Source organism: Henckelia pumila, chromosome 4, assembly GCF_033568475.1.
Source record: "Henckelia pumila isolate YLH828 chromosome 4, ASM3356847v2, whole genome shotgun sequence".
Lineage (NCBI taxonomy): Eukaryota > Viridiplantae > Streptophyta > Magnoliopsida > Lamiales > Gesneriaceae > Henckelia > Henckelia pumila.
This window is the reverse complement of record NC_133123.1, coordinates 74,348,399-74,366,600: the sequence shown is the minus strand read 5'-3', so window position 1 is coordinate 74,366,600 and position 18,202 is coordinate 74,348,399. Positions and strand designations below refer to the sequence as shown.

Genomic DNA, 18,202 nt, shown 5'->3' with positions numbered 1-18,202 from the left:
CCCCCGAAACCAAGGCACGCTTCGAGGCTTTTTTGGGACCAGCCTACCATCTCTAGCATAAGGCAGTTGGTGTCTTTGCTGCAGAGTTCGACACTCACTGGTGTCATGAGTGCACTCTTGATGAAGTGCACAGTACTTCCAGAGCTTCTCCTTAGAAACAGGGGTCTGCGTGTCGACCCTTTCTTCACACATATGAACAGCCTTATCTCGGGTTCCTCGGTACGGAGCATACCGGGACAATCGCCCCATGGGATCATGGTTCTCCCTACTTCTCCCTTGTTCCCGGCCTCCCTCCCGCCGGGCCACTTCTTTTTTCTGCCTCTGAGCTTCCTCCATGTTAATGTATTTTTCAGCCCGAGCCAGCAAATCTTCGAAGGTCCGGGGTGCTTTTTTCACCAGCGATTTGAAAAATTCCCCCTCCCGAAGACCTTGAGTGAAAGCCGTGATCTTGGTCTCCTGGGCACAAGTCGGGACCTCCAAAGCAATTTTGTTAAACCTTTTGATGTAGGTTCGTAAAGACTCCTCTCCTGACTGCTTTGCTTCAAAAAGGCTATAGGCAGTTTTCCTATACCTCTTGCTACTGCCAAAGTGCTGCAAAAACACTTGCTTGAACTTGGCAAATGATTGAACACTCTGGGGCTCCAACTTCTCAAACCATCTTTGGGCAGAATCCACCAAAGTGGTTAGGAAGACTTTGCATTTGATCTTATCTCCATAGCAATGTAGCATGGCTAAATTTTCAAACCGAGCCAGGTGCTCCTCTGGGTCTGTGCTCCCATCGTATTCCCGGATTTTAGCCGACTTGTAATTTAGTGGCAAGGGTTCCTCTATCACCTCCTGTGAAAAAGGACAACCCAGAATTTTGATGGGGCAAGCCATTTGGGAACCCCCCTCCTCCAACTTCTGTACCTTTCTCCTGAGCTCATGCAACTCATCTGCCATGGACGGCTGTATTGAATGCATCCAAGAGCTTTCTTCTTCTTCTCCTTCTTGAACCTGGGCAATAGGGTTTGGATTACCCTGATTTCCTTCTTCCTCCACCGTTATGTCCTTTGATTGTGGTTGCTTTGCAGCTATCAACGACTTCCGTACCACATCTTGGACAAATGATTCTAACTGCTCCAAGGGAATGGTAATATTCCGTCCTGGCTGATGGTCTCCAGGTAATGTTTGATCATGAGAAGCCATATCTACGTCTATAGAACAAGCTTCCCACAGACGGTGCCAATGATGATGGTCGGTAAAACCAGGGCCCGGGCTATCAGGGTAGTGTTGTGGGCCTGATGTGGAAACCGGGCTAATGAAAGTGATATATGGACTGCCCTTCCTTAATCGAGATGAACTGCACACCAAAGAAGGGGATAAAAAGCACGTTAGTGGGACGCCGGAGGAAGTTCCGGCGGGGCCACTCCGATGCTTAAGTTAGACTTAGAAATAGAGTGGGCTTTTTAGGAAAAATGAATATAGTGCTTTTGAACTTTTAGTGAACATACCTCTACCAATATCTGTGACCAGATATTTAAAGGCCTTGGAGTGAGAGTGTCACCCCGCAATTCCAGGGTAGTGGCCACGATCTGGATCGTGGGTGTGGTAGTTGCCCATGTTTGCTTGTCACGTACGATGAACCCGGAAAGCTAGGGTTGGTGATAATCGTGGGGATCGTGCCCCTAAAACACAGGCCTTAAATAAGTCCTGCAAACCTGGTTTTCCGGGCTCCTGAGGCTACTGGGCTACCTTAATACAGCCCTACCAGTCTGGGTCATTCGTGTCCCGGGCCCCCTGGCTTACCGGGACATCACTACTCATCCCAAAAATAGTCGGGCTAGAGTCTTAATCGCTGTCCCGACTTACGGTTCCGCCACCCTTGCTTTAATACAACCCTATAATCCCTGACTGTTTATGCCCCTGTTTCCCAGAGCATATGCGGCCCTGCTCCCCTGTCTTGCCGGGACATCATATATATATATATATATATATATATATATATATATATATAGTTTTGCTATCCTGCCCACCCACCGTGCCCACCATGAGATGGCACTCAACTATTGGACGCACAATTCATCACATCCAATAGTTGAGTGCCACCTCATGGTGGGCATATTAAGTGGGCACGGTGAGTGGGCAGGATAGCAAAATTGATATATATATATAATGCAAATGGTTTTTGTTTACAGGTTGCAATGAAAACAAATATAATTTTTTTCTATTTGGCATTTTGTTTACTTGTAAGTAGAAATTTGAAGGTGATCTTTTACAAGGTGAAGAATATCATTTTTTTTAAGAAAATAAACTTGCATTTGGTCATTTTTCAAACTCTTTATTTATTTGAACTTTGCTTTAACTTTTAAGCTGATAATTGGATATAATTGTTTTAAAAAAATAATTTTAAAAATCATAAATTGAAATAAAAATACGTTTGGTTGAAGTTATGCGCCAAACTATTAGAATTCAACGCATAATGTATATTACATTAATAATTACATAACTAAAACTAAAATAATGAAATGCACCATTAATAAACACAATCATACATGAGAAATGGTCTCTCGTGAAATAATTTTACGCATCCATATCTTTTAGATAAGTCGAATAGATCTATACATATAATAAAAAATAATAATTTTGACATGTCACATATTTGACTTGTGTGAGGACCTCGAAATAGCTTTTGTGTGTGTATATACTATATACACGCGTGTGTGTGCTGTGGCGTGGGTTTAGGGTAAGGTGTAAGGAAAAATCACAATTCACAAGTTTGTGGTAGGTGAGGTGGGAAACGATGGGCTTCAATGAGTTAACAAAAAAGGTCTAGGCCCAACTATCTGGATCGGACTATAAAATGTTGATTGGACCTTTGAGATGATTTAGCCCGTTAATGTTGGGTCAATCGTATAGGTCAGATTTAATTGAAATTTGTTTGTACAGGCGTGCGGGCCTTTCAATTATGCCAGTGCCCAGTAGTTCGGGTCCGGGAATCAAATATATAACAGGTCCATATTATAAATTATGGCAATAAATAAACCATTTTTCATGTAAATTATTTATCTTGTATCCGTACTCTATACCATACGATATTATTAAATACGAGTCCCTTGTATGAACTAATTTCGATGAATTTTTAATACCAAATATACTAATATTTTTATTTAATATTAGACGCTGAAAATTACTAGAAAATAATATCGAGTTTCATAAGAAATCATTTGTATAGTTTTGTATTTTGATAAAATTTCTGTATTTTTTTTTAAAAATCACTCAACACTTGTTTAGCCCATAAATTAATTCGACATATCAATTCATTATTTAATCCATTGAACATTTTAATGACGAGATTTGGTGAGTCAAATTTCAAGAAAAATGTAAGAATGATAAAAAAAAAAAAAAACAAGTCAACAACTTTTAAGACCATGTTGCAGGCTAAGTGAGATTCTACATATACAGACATTGTTTTAATACATATTCAAAGATTGACATCTATCAATACTTGTGGATCCTACTATTTTTTTTAGTCGACCCCACAAATATTGATAAATCATCATCCTTAATGAGATAATAAAATCAGATAGTTACATAACTGATCTATTAAAGAACCATATATAATGATAAAACGCGTAGAAAAAAAACAAACAAATAATCAATCGTCAATGAGTCGGTGAATCAAGACAGTTGAAAATGGAATTTGAGATAATATTTCATGCTCAATTTGATAATAAATTGCGATAATCAATAATATTATATTTATTTCAAAACCGAATTTGGAATAATACCCCGTGCTCGATTCATTAATAAATTTCATGAACAGATTTTATTTTTAAAACGAATCTGAAATTATATCATTCTCGATTCGACAATAAATTTCAAGAAAAAAGTTATTACAATAACAATAATATTAATTTTTCCTTTTGACCGAATTCGATATAATATCTCGAGCTCGATTCGATAATAAATTTAAAGGACCGGGGTATTGCAATAATAACAATAATTTTCATTTAAAAGGTAATTTGGTCGAAGATAAATTTCACTTTCTAATACGTTTTCTGAAATAAAATAATATAAAGTAAATTTAACTCCCTCTCTCTGTGTATATATATAATAATATATATAGCGTGCGCATCTGTCTACGTGAGTTGATTGAAGAGCTTTGGTACTGTGATCCAGTCATCCATGGCTGGAAGCGGATCGCACGGTCTAGGGTTCCAATTGGGTATGAGTATGACTTGTGTTCTGCCTTTTACAGCGATTTACTCTTTCTTTCTTTTTCTTTTTTTTTTTTTGTAATCAAGTGAATTCAATTTTCAATTTTATTTTTTTACTTCATTCCAATATGCATTCAGTCTCGAGTTTCATTTGTGAATGGAGGGAATTGGTGTGGAGATAGTGCGGTAGTGTGCTAAACGATGAATCTTGAAACATGCAAACCCTCGATTTATTCATTGTCTGTAAAATGCCTAGAAATGTTGACTTATTCTTTATGCCAAGCTATTAAAAACTCTCAGGTTGAGCATCGGCAAAACACAGAACATAAAGAATTTCTTTTTGATCACAATTGGCGTGTGGTTTCTCTCTTTAACTTGGGGTCCAACCCACACCATCCCTCTATTGGGATGTTTGGCAGAACATAAAGATTTTAACACGTTATGAAGTATCACCGACGTGAGTTTTCTTAAGTAGAACACATCTTTATTTTTAGAATATATGTTTCGTTATTCTATGTTGAATGAGGTAGACCAAGGGTCGAAAAATTTGAGCGTCAGAAGATTGCTCTTTCTCGAACCCGTTTTTCATCCACGGACTGGATGAATTTATTCACAATTAAACTTTATTCTTAGTTCTCTTGGAGAATACACACATGTTCGTGCATACAGGTGCATATAAGTGTGCTTGTGTCAATGTCTATTGAACACACACACACATTTATCTTTGGTTTGGTAGTTGGGAAGCACAATGAACTTATTCTGTTTTGTTGCAGATATTAATCAGATATTGTCAGAAGCCCAACATCGGTGGCTGAGACCTGCAGAAATTTGCGAAATTCTTAGAAACTATCTAAAGTTTCGTGTCTCTACTGAGGCTCCAAATAACCCAGTCAGTACGTCTTTTTCAACAAGTCAATTCTCGTGTTCATTTCTCTTCGTAATCGATGCCTCGATGGTTTTACTCTCAATAGTGTCGCTGCTCGTGTTGCCAATAAAAAAACAATCTTTTGCCTGGAATAAACTTAAACTATTGATGTTTTGCAAGCCAATTTTAACAACAGAATATGTGCTACCGTTTACCAGAGCCTAATGCAGTATTATTTATTTCATCATGTAATACTCTCATTTGTGTCACATAAACATCTTTCAAGACTGATCGTAACAGCAACTTTTTGAAGGCGTATTGTGGGGTTTAGGCTAGGCACTCTACTAGTAAGTACTAAGTAGAGCACAACTATAAAAATAAATGGATAGAGATTGGTTCAAACTCTCTTAAAAGATGTTTGCAAGACGAATGAGTGAATTCTTAGGAAAAATAATCGGCCATCATTAGCTACCTTGATAAAAATGCAGTTTTTGTCATCAGAAACCTCATTCACATTCAATGTGTCTCCCCCATGTGATCTGTTTTACCTGGTCCAGAAGGTTTTATGGCTACATTTTGCATCGATGTCGAATATCATCATTTTTTTTTGAAAAGTTCTCAAAATGATTGCTTTTTTCGTGAATCCTCTACGGAATGACATTATCAGTGAACCCAAGGAAACGTGTCTCTTTCAGCTGTGTTCTGCGTTATGGTCTATTCTCAAATATTTTTTTTTATAAGAAGCAATATTATATTAATTACGGGAAAACTATTGAGTACAATAGGCGGACAAGTGATCCACAATCAACAAAAATCTTGTCATCATCCTACTCATATCAACAATAGACAAAAACCCAATCTCTTTTATTCCACTCCAACCACACGGACCAACATATGCCATGAACGACCACCATCCAAAAAATTATGCCCTTCTTGCCAAGGAGATGTCCAAGATCTGTAGCGAATAATTCTTGCGTTGATCTTGGAACCACCCAAACCAGCCTCATCTCTGCCAAACTAGCCCACAGCCCACTCGTAAAAGTACAATGAATCAACATGTGGTCTTGCGTCTACCTCTCTTTCCGACACAGCACGCACCAACTTGGGCACAGAGCACATGTGGGCCACCTCTTTTGCATCGTCTCCAAAGTCGGCACCTTGCCCAACACAACGGTCCACGAAAATACTTGGACCTTTGTTGGAACCGGAACCTTCCAAATAACATTGAAAAAGGAAAAAACGGTAAAACCACTACTCGGAAAGAATGACTCGAAGAAGGATTTGACTGAAAAGAGACCTGAAGGATCCCCATCCCACACTTTGATATCATCTACCCTTTCAATCAACCTCACCCTGTCTAATCCACCTAACAAAGCGCTCAACTCATCTAATTCATCATCCCTCAGAACCCTTCGAAAATGCAAGTCCCATGAGAGGGAAGAAGAAGGGTTCTCGAACGTAGCAAAATAAGAAATAAGCATAATGTGGACCGATGAAATCTGAAATAAAGACGGATACAGATCCCGAAAGGAAGAATCCCCCCACCACCTATCCTCCCAAAACCTGACCTTGGAACCCCCTTTAACCACTGTCCTCACTAATTGGTGAAAAGCCGAGTAAGATATAGAAATAAATTTCCATGGACACCTCAAATATCAGTTGTCTGCTGCGTCAGTTTTACCAAATAAGGCAAGCACGTTGTCCTTGTAATTGAATTTTCCAAATAAATTGAGTTACCTTCGCAGCACGTTGTACATCAAGTGTTGTTGTTTCTGAAAATATTATGTCAGCTCATTCAAGCTAGTTGAATAAGACTTGGAAATTTGTTTTGTTTGGATTAAGATACTTGATTGCTGATATTACCGTCTCGCCGGAGGAAAAATCTCTGCTGTCATATGTATTTCAGGAAAGAATTGGATATTAATTGAATTGAAACTGCAAAAAAAATGAAAAATGTATTTCTTGCTACTGAATTTGGGTCTGCTAGACAGGACTTGTTTCCAATATCACAGTAATCTTCGGTCAAGTTCATCTCTTGCTACAGGTCAATTTAACTCAGAAGCATGTTTGTGTCAGGTGGTTCTACTTTTCTTTTTGATCGGAAGGTATTAAGATACTTCCGGAAGGATGGACATAACTGGAGAAAGAAGAAGGATGGGAAAACTGTTAAAGAAGCCCATGAGAAACTGAAGGTCAGCTGAATTGCATACAACCTATCCCCTGTGGAAGGCTTTGTGCAGAAATTTGTTCATTGTTTATTTGATGAAATGCACCTAGAAAATGGGCTTTATTTTTTATACTAGTGATTAATTTCTAAAACTAGTCGACCAGGTTGGCTAGATATGAAAAGTGGTCAGTTGTTGCTTTTGTTTATTAATGAATTATTTCAACATCCAAACCAGATAGAGTTAGCGTGGATGTTATGGCATACTGAGTGATGATTATACCGATTGTGTCATTGATCCTTCATTAGACTAGCGTATACGGTTGACTTTTGAATCTTTCATCTATTCTTCACGGGACTGACTCGACTGATTCAATTGTTCATTTCGTACATAATTTTGCTTAAAAGATACACATCCAAATCACAATCTTTTCTGCCTGAGTTTTTTGTTTACTGTATACCAGTTGCACACCACTTTAATCCTATGGCACGTATATCTGGGCATAATGTATGAAAGCTTTTGTAAAACCATGCTTCAGATAGAATTTATGGAATCAAATGTTAAGTGAACCCAGTGGCGGCAGTTGAACTGCTGGGTAACATTGATGTTAGTTGATCACTGTCTATAAAACTATAACATAACTATGATTGACTTTTAATTGCATCTGGAGTTGGTGATTTTAATTGATTGATTTAAGTTTGCTTTAGGTTGGAAGCATTGATATGTTGCATTGTTACTATGCCCATGGAGAGGATAATGAAAATTTTCAAAGGCGGAGCTACTGGTTGCTTGAGCCGTAAGTCCCATCGAATATTTAGTCCACTAAGACTTAGTGTCTTTGGTGCATCTCATTAACAATGCCAATAATTTACTTGTGCTATTATGCTTTATCAATCTTAGGAAATACCTAGTATCAATTGTATATTTTTTGTATCCACTTCTTGTTTCCTTTCTGTGAAAATTATTTTTTTACTACAGAAGTATCTCCCTTTTCATGCTCAATCATAACAATTGGTTATTCATTCTCCACTTAAAACAATTGGTTATCCGACTAAACGGCCACTTTGCTCCTAGCTCTAGGCAGGAGGCCACTAGCGCTTTTTAGAACCTTGGTGTCTACATTGAGCATAAACTTAGAATTAACCAAAGCTTATGGTAATGGCTACAAGCATTGCGGGATTGACCAATCATGAAATAGACCCCTTGAAGAAAAATAGATTAATTATCATTTAGCTGTCTGTTTTTTTTTTTTTTTTATCGGAAACGATAATATTATTATTATATAAATAAAGAGAGTGATGTTTACAACTTGCGGACCAGTGGTCCACACATAGAATCTAGAAGAAAACCACCAAATAAGTTAAAACTTGTTTGGTTTGTTCATGCATTTGGTTTGTAAAACTTGTTCCGAGTCTTGCATTAATATCATTAAATCCTGTATTCTGAAAAATATATCATTATTATTGTTACTGGAATTGTTGCTTCATCTTACCTCATGTGGTCTTCGATAGTTAAGTATTTTTTAAATTTCCATTTACATGTCTATTATGTAAGTTGTGAATGATGGCACATTTGCATGAAATTGGAGTGAATAATTATAACATGTGACCATGCTTCCTTTGGCGAAACCACAATTCATGGCATCTTTGTAGTTACGATTGATTTGTGAATCAATCCTTCAAAATAGTCAATGGATAACATGACTATTTTCTAATTGGCAGGGATCTCATGCACATAGTATTTGTCCACTATTTGGAAGTTAAGGTGAGACTCAATTAGTATTCATAAAATAAATTTTGTTCTATACTCTCTGGTTGCAGTTTTCTCTGAACATCATAAGAGGATCAATCTGTGAACTCTTCCACATTCCCATAATTTGATGGTTTTTAAAATTTTATTTTCTCACAAAAGGACGTGCTATATAGCATGATTCCCATATGAGTAACTGGCGGAACAATTTGCATCTTGGTTACCCTTGTTCCAAATTGAAAGCACATTTATTCTGGTCATCTAATATGTGGCCCATGAAAAAGGGACTGTGTTATCATAATTTTCTAGTTGTTCTCCCTGTGCTAGTTTATGATCTACAACAAATTCCCGTAATCATTTGCTGCCAATGGAAGATATTTGAATTATTAGGCTACTATGAAGTTGGAGTTAAGGAAAGAAAAAGGGGCATATTGATAAATTTTATCTCATCCCTTTTCGTTCTTCAGGGTGGCAAGTTGAACACCAACTATGTTAGAAACATGGACACTGCCTTATCGACATCTGAAAATGATAGCATGTTTTCTCCCACTTTACATGGAGCAAGCCCCACCAGCACGTTGTCCTCAGCTAATGAAGATGCTGAATCTGGTAACTGTTTTGCATAACACCCCTCCCCCCCTCCCCTTTAGAATAATATTTTATCAACATCGAACTTGATATTCAATAGTGTTTCCTTCTTGTTACTCATGGATTTCTGGTCACTTGATCTACCATAGAGGACAATCACCAAGCAAGTTCTAGATTTCATTCCTATCCGGAGTCACCATTGGGCGACAGCAGTCATTCTACCCTGTCAAGTTCTTATGGTATGCTTTCCTCTCCAGGTGTCTGATTTTAGTTTTTATTTTTTGTTATCATTACGTTGGCCGCTCCATGCATGCACAAATGACGTGGTACAAGGTGTACTGTAATACTCTTTTCATTTACAGGAAATTGGGATGTATCTTCCCCAAATTATGCAGCACATTTTCGGGGGCATAGGGATGTTTCTGGTGGAAGCAAATTTGTGTCTAGTTTTCAACCAACACTTGATCTGGCACCCGTGCAAGAAGCTTCGGGAAAGTACACTGCAGGTTCGGTAACATATTACCAGAATCATCCTTATAATTCAACTTTTTATATTCAGTCCTAGAATAATATCATGTCCTTGTTTGAACAGGTGAGCTCATCGATAAAGAGGAATCTGTGTGTTATGTTCCTGTCCAAGCCAATGTGGAGGTACTTTCCGACACACTTTTAAGTGTTTAAAAAACAATGAATCCCCTTCAAGTCTTTTATTTGCAAACACTGAGAATCAAGCATTTTGCCGCAAAACGAACAATTTACTACGAAATAGTTGTATCATTTTTTTATATAGGAAGCAAATTTATATTGAAAAAGATGACAATATGATATACACATAAAACTCCTAATATAAACACATATACAAGGATAAAATACAATCAAATCAAGTGGTAATGGTGATGCCCATCAGTATCCACAAAAAGTCCCTCATAATCTTCTCCGTGGCTTCTGGTATGCCCCCGGGAATCCTGAATAAAGACACGAAGTACACTGGTAAAGCATTCAGGACTGATGAGATCAAAGTTAATCTACCCCTCTAGACAGGATTACAAGAGTGCTTTCTTCCACGTTAATTTCTTGGAAATCTTTGAAACGACATGCTCCCAAAAAGAGACTTTTAAACGATTTCCACATAATGGAACCTTCAAATATCTAATGGACCAAGACACTCTCCCACACCCAATTTCACTAGCTTGCCCTTCCACTTCCTTCCGTCCGCAATTTAGCCCGCCAACAATCTCAGATGGTTGTCTTTCTTTACAAAGACCAGAGTATCATCTGCTCTCTGAATATGGGAGATCTCAACCCTGTGTTTGCCTACTGCTAAACCCCCGGATCAATGTCCAGAGTCTTTGCCTTGTCGATCATTCTTCACAAAACATCCACTACCAAATTAATATGAAGGGAGAAAACAGGGTTTCCTTGTCTACGTCCTTTCTCACCCTTGAATTTACTGCTAGGCCTACCATTAACAAGGATTGAGAACGACACGCTCGAAAGGCATCCGTTAATTCAGCTTCTCCAATGCTCCCCGAAACCTTTCTCAAGGAACACAAAATCCAAAAAACTCCAATCGACATAAACTCAGTATCAACAGAGCTCCACTCGACACCTCCTATACCCCAACCCCAGCTATTTTACATGCCGCATAGTTTTTGGAAAAAATCTATCAGGTGAAACTCAGTCTGTTCACCATCTGAAATTACCGACCCATCATCCAGTTCCAACTTCTTGATGACTGACCGACCTTCTCCAACAATGATTAAGTAATGAATGGAAGAAATTGAGTTACAATTCCTCTCCCTAATCCATCTGACTTTTGGCTATCCATTTGTATCTTTTTGTACATTAAGTCTTCTAAGGCACATGCCACACATCTGGCTTCTTTTCTCTAGTTTGCTAAAGAACCTGACCCCTGGCCCTGACCCTGACCCTGGCTCTCCTTCTCGTCCAACTCTCGAATCTTCCCCTCTATCTCCATGCATCTCACTCCTAAGTTCCCAAAAACCTCTGTTCCACTTCTTCAAATCTGATCTGATTTCATTTAACTTTCTTTGGCTCTTTCTTTCCGGAAGCTTTGTATCCAAAATTTGATCTTTTTCGAACGATTTGGAAAGCTCCTATTCCTTCTAAGGTTCAGGTATTTGCATGGACAACAGTGTTGGGAAGATTGCGGACTTGTGAATTGATTCAAAAGAGGTTTTCGAATTGTCTTCTAAGCCCTGATTGGTGTGTGCTGTGTAAGCAAGGGGGAGAGAGTCAGGATCATTTGCTTGTTCATTGTCCATACACAAGCTCCTTTGATTCTTTTTTCCAGTTTTCCCCTGTTCCATTTGTCTTCTCATCTGAGACTAGATTAATCTGATAAACTAAAGATTAAACACGCGTTGATAAAAAAAAAAAAAAAAAAAAAAAAAAAAAGAGGCCCTTTATGCCTATACCTCCTACATTGATTGAAAGCTCCTTTTTCTGATCCCCTTGACATTTATTTGCATTTTTTAGGAATATTAATTAATTAATGCTGATTAGAAAGTTTAGTATCTCTTACAGCACGATACATAAACATTGGTGATTTCACTTTTTTTAAAAGATTTCTTGCTTAATGTATGTTGTGTTGAAATATAAGAACCAGCAAATGGTTGCTGAAATTGTTCCAACCACTTATTTTGCATTACTATTTATTTTTATTTAAACATGACGTAATTCCACCTTTCCCTGGTGATGTGGAAGTACCTAAAATTTTTTGCAGCTATTATGCTTGGTTTTGCTATTTTTCCTACTTAATATGCCCTTGAATTGGTGCTTTTAGGGAAAAAAAAAAACTATTTGTCCAGCATTCTTTCTGAGACACCCCAATTGAGCTTGCACAATCTGACCATGAACCAAAATTTGATCTCAAACTTGCCTCATGATTGTGGTAGTAAGCTGTCTGACGTGAAATCTTTTCTTAAATCAGGAGAACAATATGGATCCATTATGCAATCATCCTGGGGAGCATAAAGATCAGTCTGAACAGAGGAATCTTCAAGCAGTGCCTACAGAAATGGAAATCAGAAGTGCTGTCAATCCAAATTTGGAGAATATAAAGGACACAGTGGGGAATGAAAACTACTCATTCTTACTGAAAAAGCCGCTGATAAATTCCTTACAAATGGATGGAAGCTTGAAGAAAGCTGACAGCTTCACCCGCTGGATGGCTAACGAGCTTGGAGAAGCTGATGAATTGGATATTCTGTCAAGTAACAGGCTTTCATGGAGTATTATGGGGAGTGACTACGAATCCAATATCTCCGCTCAATTAGAAGTGGATGCAGACTCGCTGAGTTCTTCTATTTTGGGGGACCAGCTTTTCAGTATTATTGATGTTTCACCAAACTGGACTTACCCTAATTGGGAATGCAAGGTACTTAATGACTATCTTTGTTCTGTATGTCTGGGGAATCTAACTCAATGTATCATTGAAATTATTTCTGATCTGCTTGTGATGTAAACTTGTTTGCAAAATTTTCATGGTTTCAAGAGGTCCCAGTGGTCAGTAGTATAAAGTTTGTACTAACACGCTGATGAAAGTTTAGAAATGGGATGAAGTATTAAAATACTGCGCATAATGTTGCTGTACAAACATGTCATGTTTCCATAAATCAGGTTCTCATCACTGGAAAATTTCTCAAGAGTGAATTAGATTTCTCAAAATGCAAATGGTCGATTATGTTCGGAGAGATGGAGATTCCAACTGAAGTTTTAGCAGATGGGATTCTTTGTTCCCATGCTCCACTACACAAGCCTGGAACTGTCCCTTTCTATGTCACTTGTTCCAACAGGCTGGCTTGCAGCGAAATACGAGAATTCGAATATCGGCGTGGACATGATCAAAATATTGATGCTACAGATGTAAATGAAGGTGTTGTAACTGGGATGCATCTCTACCGACGACTTGAGATGCTATTATGTCAAATACCCATTGGAAGCCCTATCGGTTTCACTGAAAATGACCTTGAAAAACAAACTCTGATGCAAAAAATTGTTTCATTAATGGAGGAGAACTGCCATGATGCAAAGTTAGCAGAAAAAAATAGCGCGGCACGGCTGATGGTGACTGGAGAGGTGCTTCTTGAAAAGCAGCTAAAAGAGAAATTTTACTATTGGTTGCTTCAAAGACTAAGTGAAGAAGATGTGGTGCCAATAGTTGTTGATGACAGGGGTCAAGGTGTTCTACACTTGGCTGCTGCTCTTGGTTTTAATTGGGTCTTTCAGCCAATTATCATTCCAGGAGTTAGTTTGGATTTTCGAGATGTGAATGGATGGACAGCACTTCATTGGGCTGCGTTTTATGGCAGGTAGAGTGTCTTGAACTCATCTTCCAATCAAAACGCCACATTCGTCTACCACTTATTTATTTGCTCTTGTGCCTGTGGCATAAATGATGCTCGGGTAACATAAATGCAATCTTACCTGTTGTATTTTGTTTTTAATACTTATTCTGCTCTGTCAAAGTGATAAATAAATGTTGCTAGCTTTAGAATTCCATTTTTATGAACACAATGTGGCTTTTGCCTTCCTTTCACCACTAGTTTCAGCTATTCACTTGTTATATGAGTTTATTCAGGGATTACGCTTTTCTAACCTGAATGAATTTTTTTAATAGGTTGTTCATCTGATCACCTAATTGTAGGCCTTTAATGTGTCTAATATATTGTACTACTTTTCGGTATTGATTTCATGTACCATTTAAACAAGAAGGTATTAGTGAAAATCAACTTCATCTGGATTTTAATCTTAGGTTAACCTTTCCTAATCATACTACTTATTTGGTAAAAAAAGTGAAAGAAATAGTTTAGTTTTATGCTAACATATTCTTCTTGGTTCTTAGGGAGGACACAGTTGCTGCTCTTGTTTCCCTAGGTGCAGCTCCTGGAGCGCTGACAGACCCATCTGCTGAACATCCGCTGGGTAGAACTCCAGCAGATCTGGCTTCTTCCAGTGGACACAAGGGGATATCCGGTTTTCTCGCTGAGACTTTCCTGACCACACATCTCACAACTCTTAGAATGAATGATCCAGATGAAGATGGTAGGCCAGAAGTCTCTGGAAGGAACGCTATACATACAGTTTCGGAACGTTTAGCAGTCCCTACAACTGAAGAGGAGGTTCCGGATACACTCTCGCTCAAGGATTCACTTGCTGCTGTCTGTAATGCATCACAAGCAGCAGCTCGCATTCACCAAATTTTCCGCATCCAGTCATTTCAGAGGAAGCAATTCACTGAACAGGGGTGTGACGAGTTGCTGAGTTCAGATGAGCGTGCTATTTCTCTTGTAACTGGTAGAAGTTCCAAATTAGGTGTGGCCAATGCTGCTGCTGTGCACATCCAGAAAAAGTTTCGTGGTTGGAAGAAGCGGAAGGAATTTTTGCAAATTCGACAAAAAGTTGTTAAAATTCAGGTGCCGTCTCTCACTCCAAGGAATGAAGCATTTTGCTTTTTGTAAAATAAATGGCGTACTGCGTACATCATTTTATCCTTATGACCAGACAATGACACAAGTCAAGTTTATCTTTGCATGCACAGTTTTTCATTTATGAGGAAAAATAGACAATTTTAATCTGTACGCATGACAATAGAACAGCCATGCTCCTCTAGATTCTCGGTCTAAGCATGTCGTACCTTTATTAGTTGACTAACAATCCTCTTTTTAAACTACACCACTGACATTTCTTTGTGTATGGCTTAAGGCTCATGTGAGGGGGCATCAGGCAAGGATGAAACATAATAAAAGTATTATGTGGCCAGTGGGAATATTGGAGAAGGTCATTTTGCGCTGGAGACGTAAAGGGCGTGGTTTCCGTGGATTTGGGTCAGATGTGGTCCAAGATGGGCCCAACATACATGACACTAGGTTACCGGAAGACGATTATGATGTTTTGAAGGAAGGAAGAAGACAAACTGAAGAAAGGATGCAAAAAGCACTTGCGAGAGTGAAATCTATGGCTCAATATCCTGAAGCCCGAGCTCAGTACCGTAGACTGCTAACTGCTGCTGAAGGGTTCCGAGAAACAAAGGTATGACCATTTATGATTTGGTGAAATGAATTCACATAAACTAATGAAAGGTGCAAATGATGTTTATAGTAATCTTTTTTCTGGTATATGCTATCATGAGTAAGGATCATTTATCCTCAGCCAGAACTTGTCCAAATGCTCGTCTAGTGATCTTCTTAAGGATATGTTTTTAGATACCATAAAAAAAAAAGGATATGTGTTTAGATTATTTTTTCCTGTCAAGTTCTGTGCTAACTCTGGGTCACTATTGGAATGGAAGCCACCAACATATTTCTCCATCACCATTAATGGTAGCCATGAACGTAATTCTCCATTATCATTAATTTATCGAAATTGTGGAGCGGCAATCAATTCTGGTTTTAGTAATGGCATTCTTCTTACCTGTTTTCTTATTCAGCAGTAATTTCTTGCTTACAAAATGATAAAAGTACTGCCGTATGGTGGTATATATCCTCTAGAATGTATCATGATAACATTGTAAAATCCTATGATCACTATGGACCTCGAAGTTTTTCTATGAGAACTGTTCCAAGAGATCCATCAAATGTTGGCTCATCGCAAGTTTCCTGCACAACAAAGCCATGTCTTGCTAGACACTGAATTTCCTCTATCTATTTTTGTGGACACACACACAGTGTTTTTGGTCAAGGGCTGAAAATCTCTCCTCTCGAGATCCATGTTAGGATATCAGGTTACTGAAAAAGAAAATTCGATAAAAAGTGTGACGTGGAAACTTTGATGAATGGTGTTGGCTTATTTGAAATGGGGAGAGGCGAGAGTACAATCCCGCATCTCATCTATTTTTCTTCTCATGTTCCCTATCTTTGACAGGCTGGTTCCGACGAGATCCCAGACAACATAGAAGAAGATATGGGGATATATGCCGAAGGTGAAATGCTGGACATAGAGAGTCTGTTGGATGATGATACTTTCATGTCTCTGGCATTCCAATGAGCATCCCCAAGGTCACATTCATTTACATACCTAGCTCTATTTGTAGTAAACTTTTTGTATATACCTAGTAGTACTGATATGCCGATGGGATTCTGATTAAAATCTCTAATAGTAATTGAACTGAAATTCTTGAGGAAGCTGTATGTATATGTTGATAAAATTCAAATGAAGGCTCAAATCTAAGGATATGTCGATGGTTGAGTAGACGCTACCCGCAGGGTACTACCCTGCGGATGACGTGGCGACTCATGATTGGTTAAAATCAATGGACCCCCCTCGGGTGACGCGACGGCTCATGATTCGTTAAAATCAATGGGCTCCACGTGGAACCCACCAATTTTGACCAATCATGAGGTTACACGTCACCCGCAGGGTAGTGCCCTGCGAGTGGCATGTACTAAACCCTTATCGGGGGATGAATGAATACATGTGAGAGAGGGAAATGTTGATGCCACCTTGAGGGTAGTGGTGTGTCAGTTTGTGATTGGCTACTCATGTGGGACCCACAAATATAGCCAATCACAAACTGACACCAATCACAAACTGACATGTCACCTTGAGGTACTATTGACTTTTCCGTGAGAGAACGAATGTGAACGATCAAATTTGGATTAAAAGATTTGGACTTGGTCGAGAGAATCGCAAGGTAAGATTTGAAATGATTTATAGATTCATTATAAAATAAAATCCAAACAAATTCGATGTTTTCATGTGAGATTTTTAATTTTTTTTATCAGCTAATTATCTGTGTTATCAGATGCAAAAATTACAAAATTACCCTTCAATTTGATTCCGTTTGGCATCCTTTTCGATCGAAATTGCTGACAGTGAATGCGCACATTAATCGCGTTGCCATTATCATCTTCGAAAACTTAAAATATGTGATGGATAATATTTTTGTAAATTTGAAAATTATTTTTTTTAAAAAAAAATTTCTCCAAATATGAACGACTAAGATGTGTTTATTTTTTTAATGCTTTTAGAATAAAAAATACAAGTTAAAACGGTTTTTTAAAATAGTTAACCAAACACCATTTTACTTAGTTTTAAACTGTCTTCTCTTTAAAAAAATAGTTCAGACACGTTTTCAATTATAAAAACCTATTTACTTAATAGTTGTCTAAACATATCCTTCTTCTTTAAACAACTTTTTAAAGAGTTTATAAAATTTGTAATAGGTATATTCCAACAAACATAAACGCTTCTTCTTCAAACCCATGTTAAAAAGATCAGAAAGGAAAAAAAAAAACAAATTAAACTTGATGAACAATTGAAATTGATCAACCTCATAGCAGAAGATCAAACACACAAAAAATATATATAATTAACCAAAAATATAATTTACGTTAACAAATCCCCAAAAAATTTGTGAAAATCCCCAATCCCAACATGTTAACCTAACGTACAACTCAAAAAATAGTACCATATGGTAGCTAGCAAACAAATATAGAACTTATATCCCATGCATGCAAATCATCAAGAAGAAACAATAACATGCATATTTTGCACGTACACCTCCCATACTAGTAGCGAAGATTTTCATTGTAGTTGAGAGCAGAAACCCTTCACCCTACCGGTGAAAGCCGGGGTTTCGAACTGCGCGAACGCTTCGTCGAAACATGTACCCG

General features: G+C 38.0%; 1 protein-coding gene across 3 annotated transcripts; it reads left to right on the top strand.

Moving 5' to 3' along the window:
* Window positions 1-4,061: 4,061 nt before the first annotated feature.
* LOC140894790 (calmodulin-binding transcription activator 2-like) lies at window positions 4,062-16,745 on the top strand. 3 transcript variants are annotated; one of them, XM_073303419.1, is made up of 14 exons: window positions 4,062-4,207; window positions 4,973-5,092; window positions 7,141-7,256; window positions 7,937-8,025; window positions 8,951-8,993; window positions 9,446-9,587; window positions 9,716-9,805; window positions 9,929-10,072; window positions 10,159-10,217; window positions 12,520-12,966; window positions 13,209-13,900; window positions 14,434-15,004; window positions 15,294-15,620; window positions 16,452-16,745. In XM_073303419.1, exons 1-14 carry the CDS (start codon window positions 4,168-4,170, stop codon window positions 16,572-16,574), a joined length of 3,003 nt encoding a protein of 1,000 aa, XP_073159520.1. In that variant the 5' UTR covers window positions 4,062-4,167; the 3' UTR covers window positions 16,575-16,745. The 3 variants fall into 3 exon arrangements, with proteins under 3 accessions (XP_073159520.1, XP_073159519.1, XP_073159521.1); XM_073303418.1 differs by having other exon boundaries at window positions 9,716-9,823; XM_073303420.1 differs by lacking the exon at window positions 4,062-4,207 and having other exon boundaries at window positions 4,973-5,088; window positions 9,716-9,823.
* The last annotated feature ends 1,457 nt before the right edge of the window (window positions 16,746-18,202 follow it).

What these genes read in the sequence shown, in the direction of transcription:
- LOC140894790 (XM_073303418.1), top strand. Translation starts at nt 4,168, where the DNA reads ATGGCTGGAAGCGGATCGCACGGTCTAGGGTTCCAATTGG. An exon ending in TAATGAAGATGCTGAATCTG is followed by an intron (nt 9,588 to 9,715) that starts GTAACTGTTTTG and finishes GATCTACCATAG; the next exon opens with AGGACAATCACCAAGCAAGT. An exon ending in CTGTCCAAGCCAATGTGGAG is followed by an intron (nt 10,218 to 12,519) that starts GTACTTTCCGAC and finishes TTCTTAAATCAG; the next exon opens with GAGAACAATATGGATCCATT.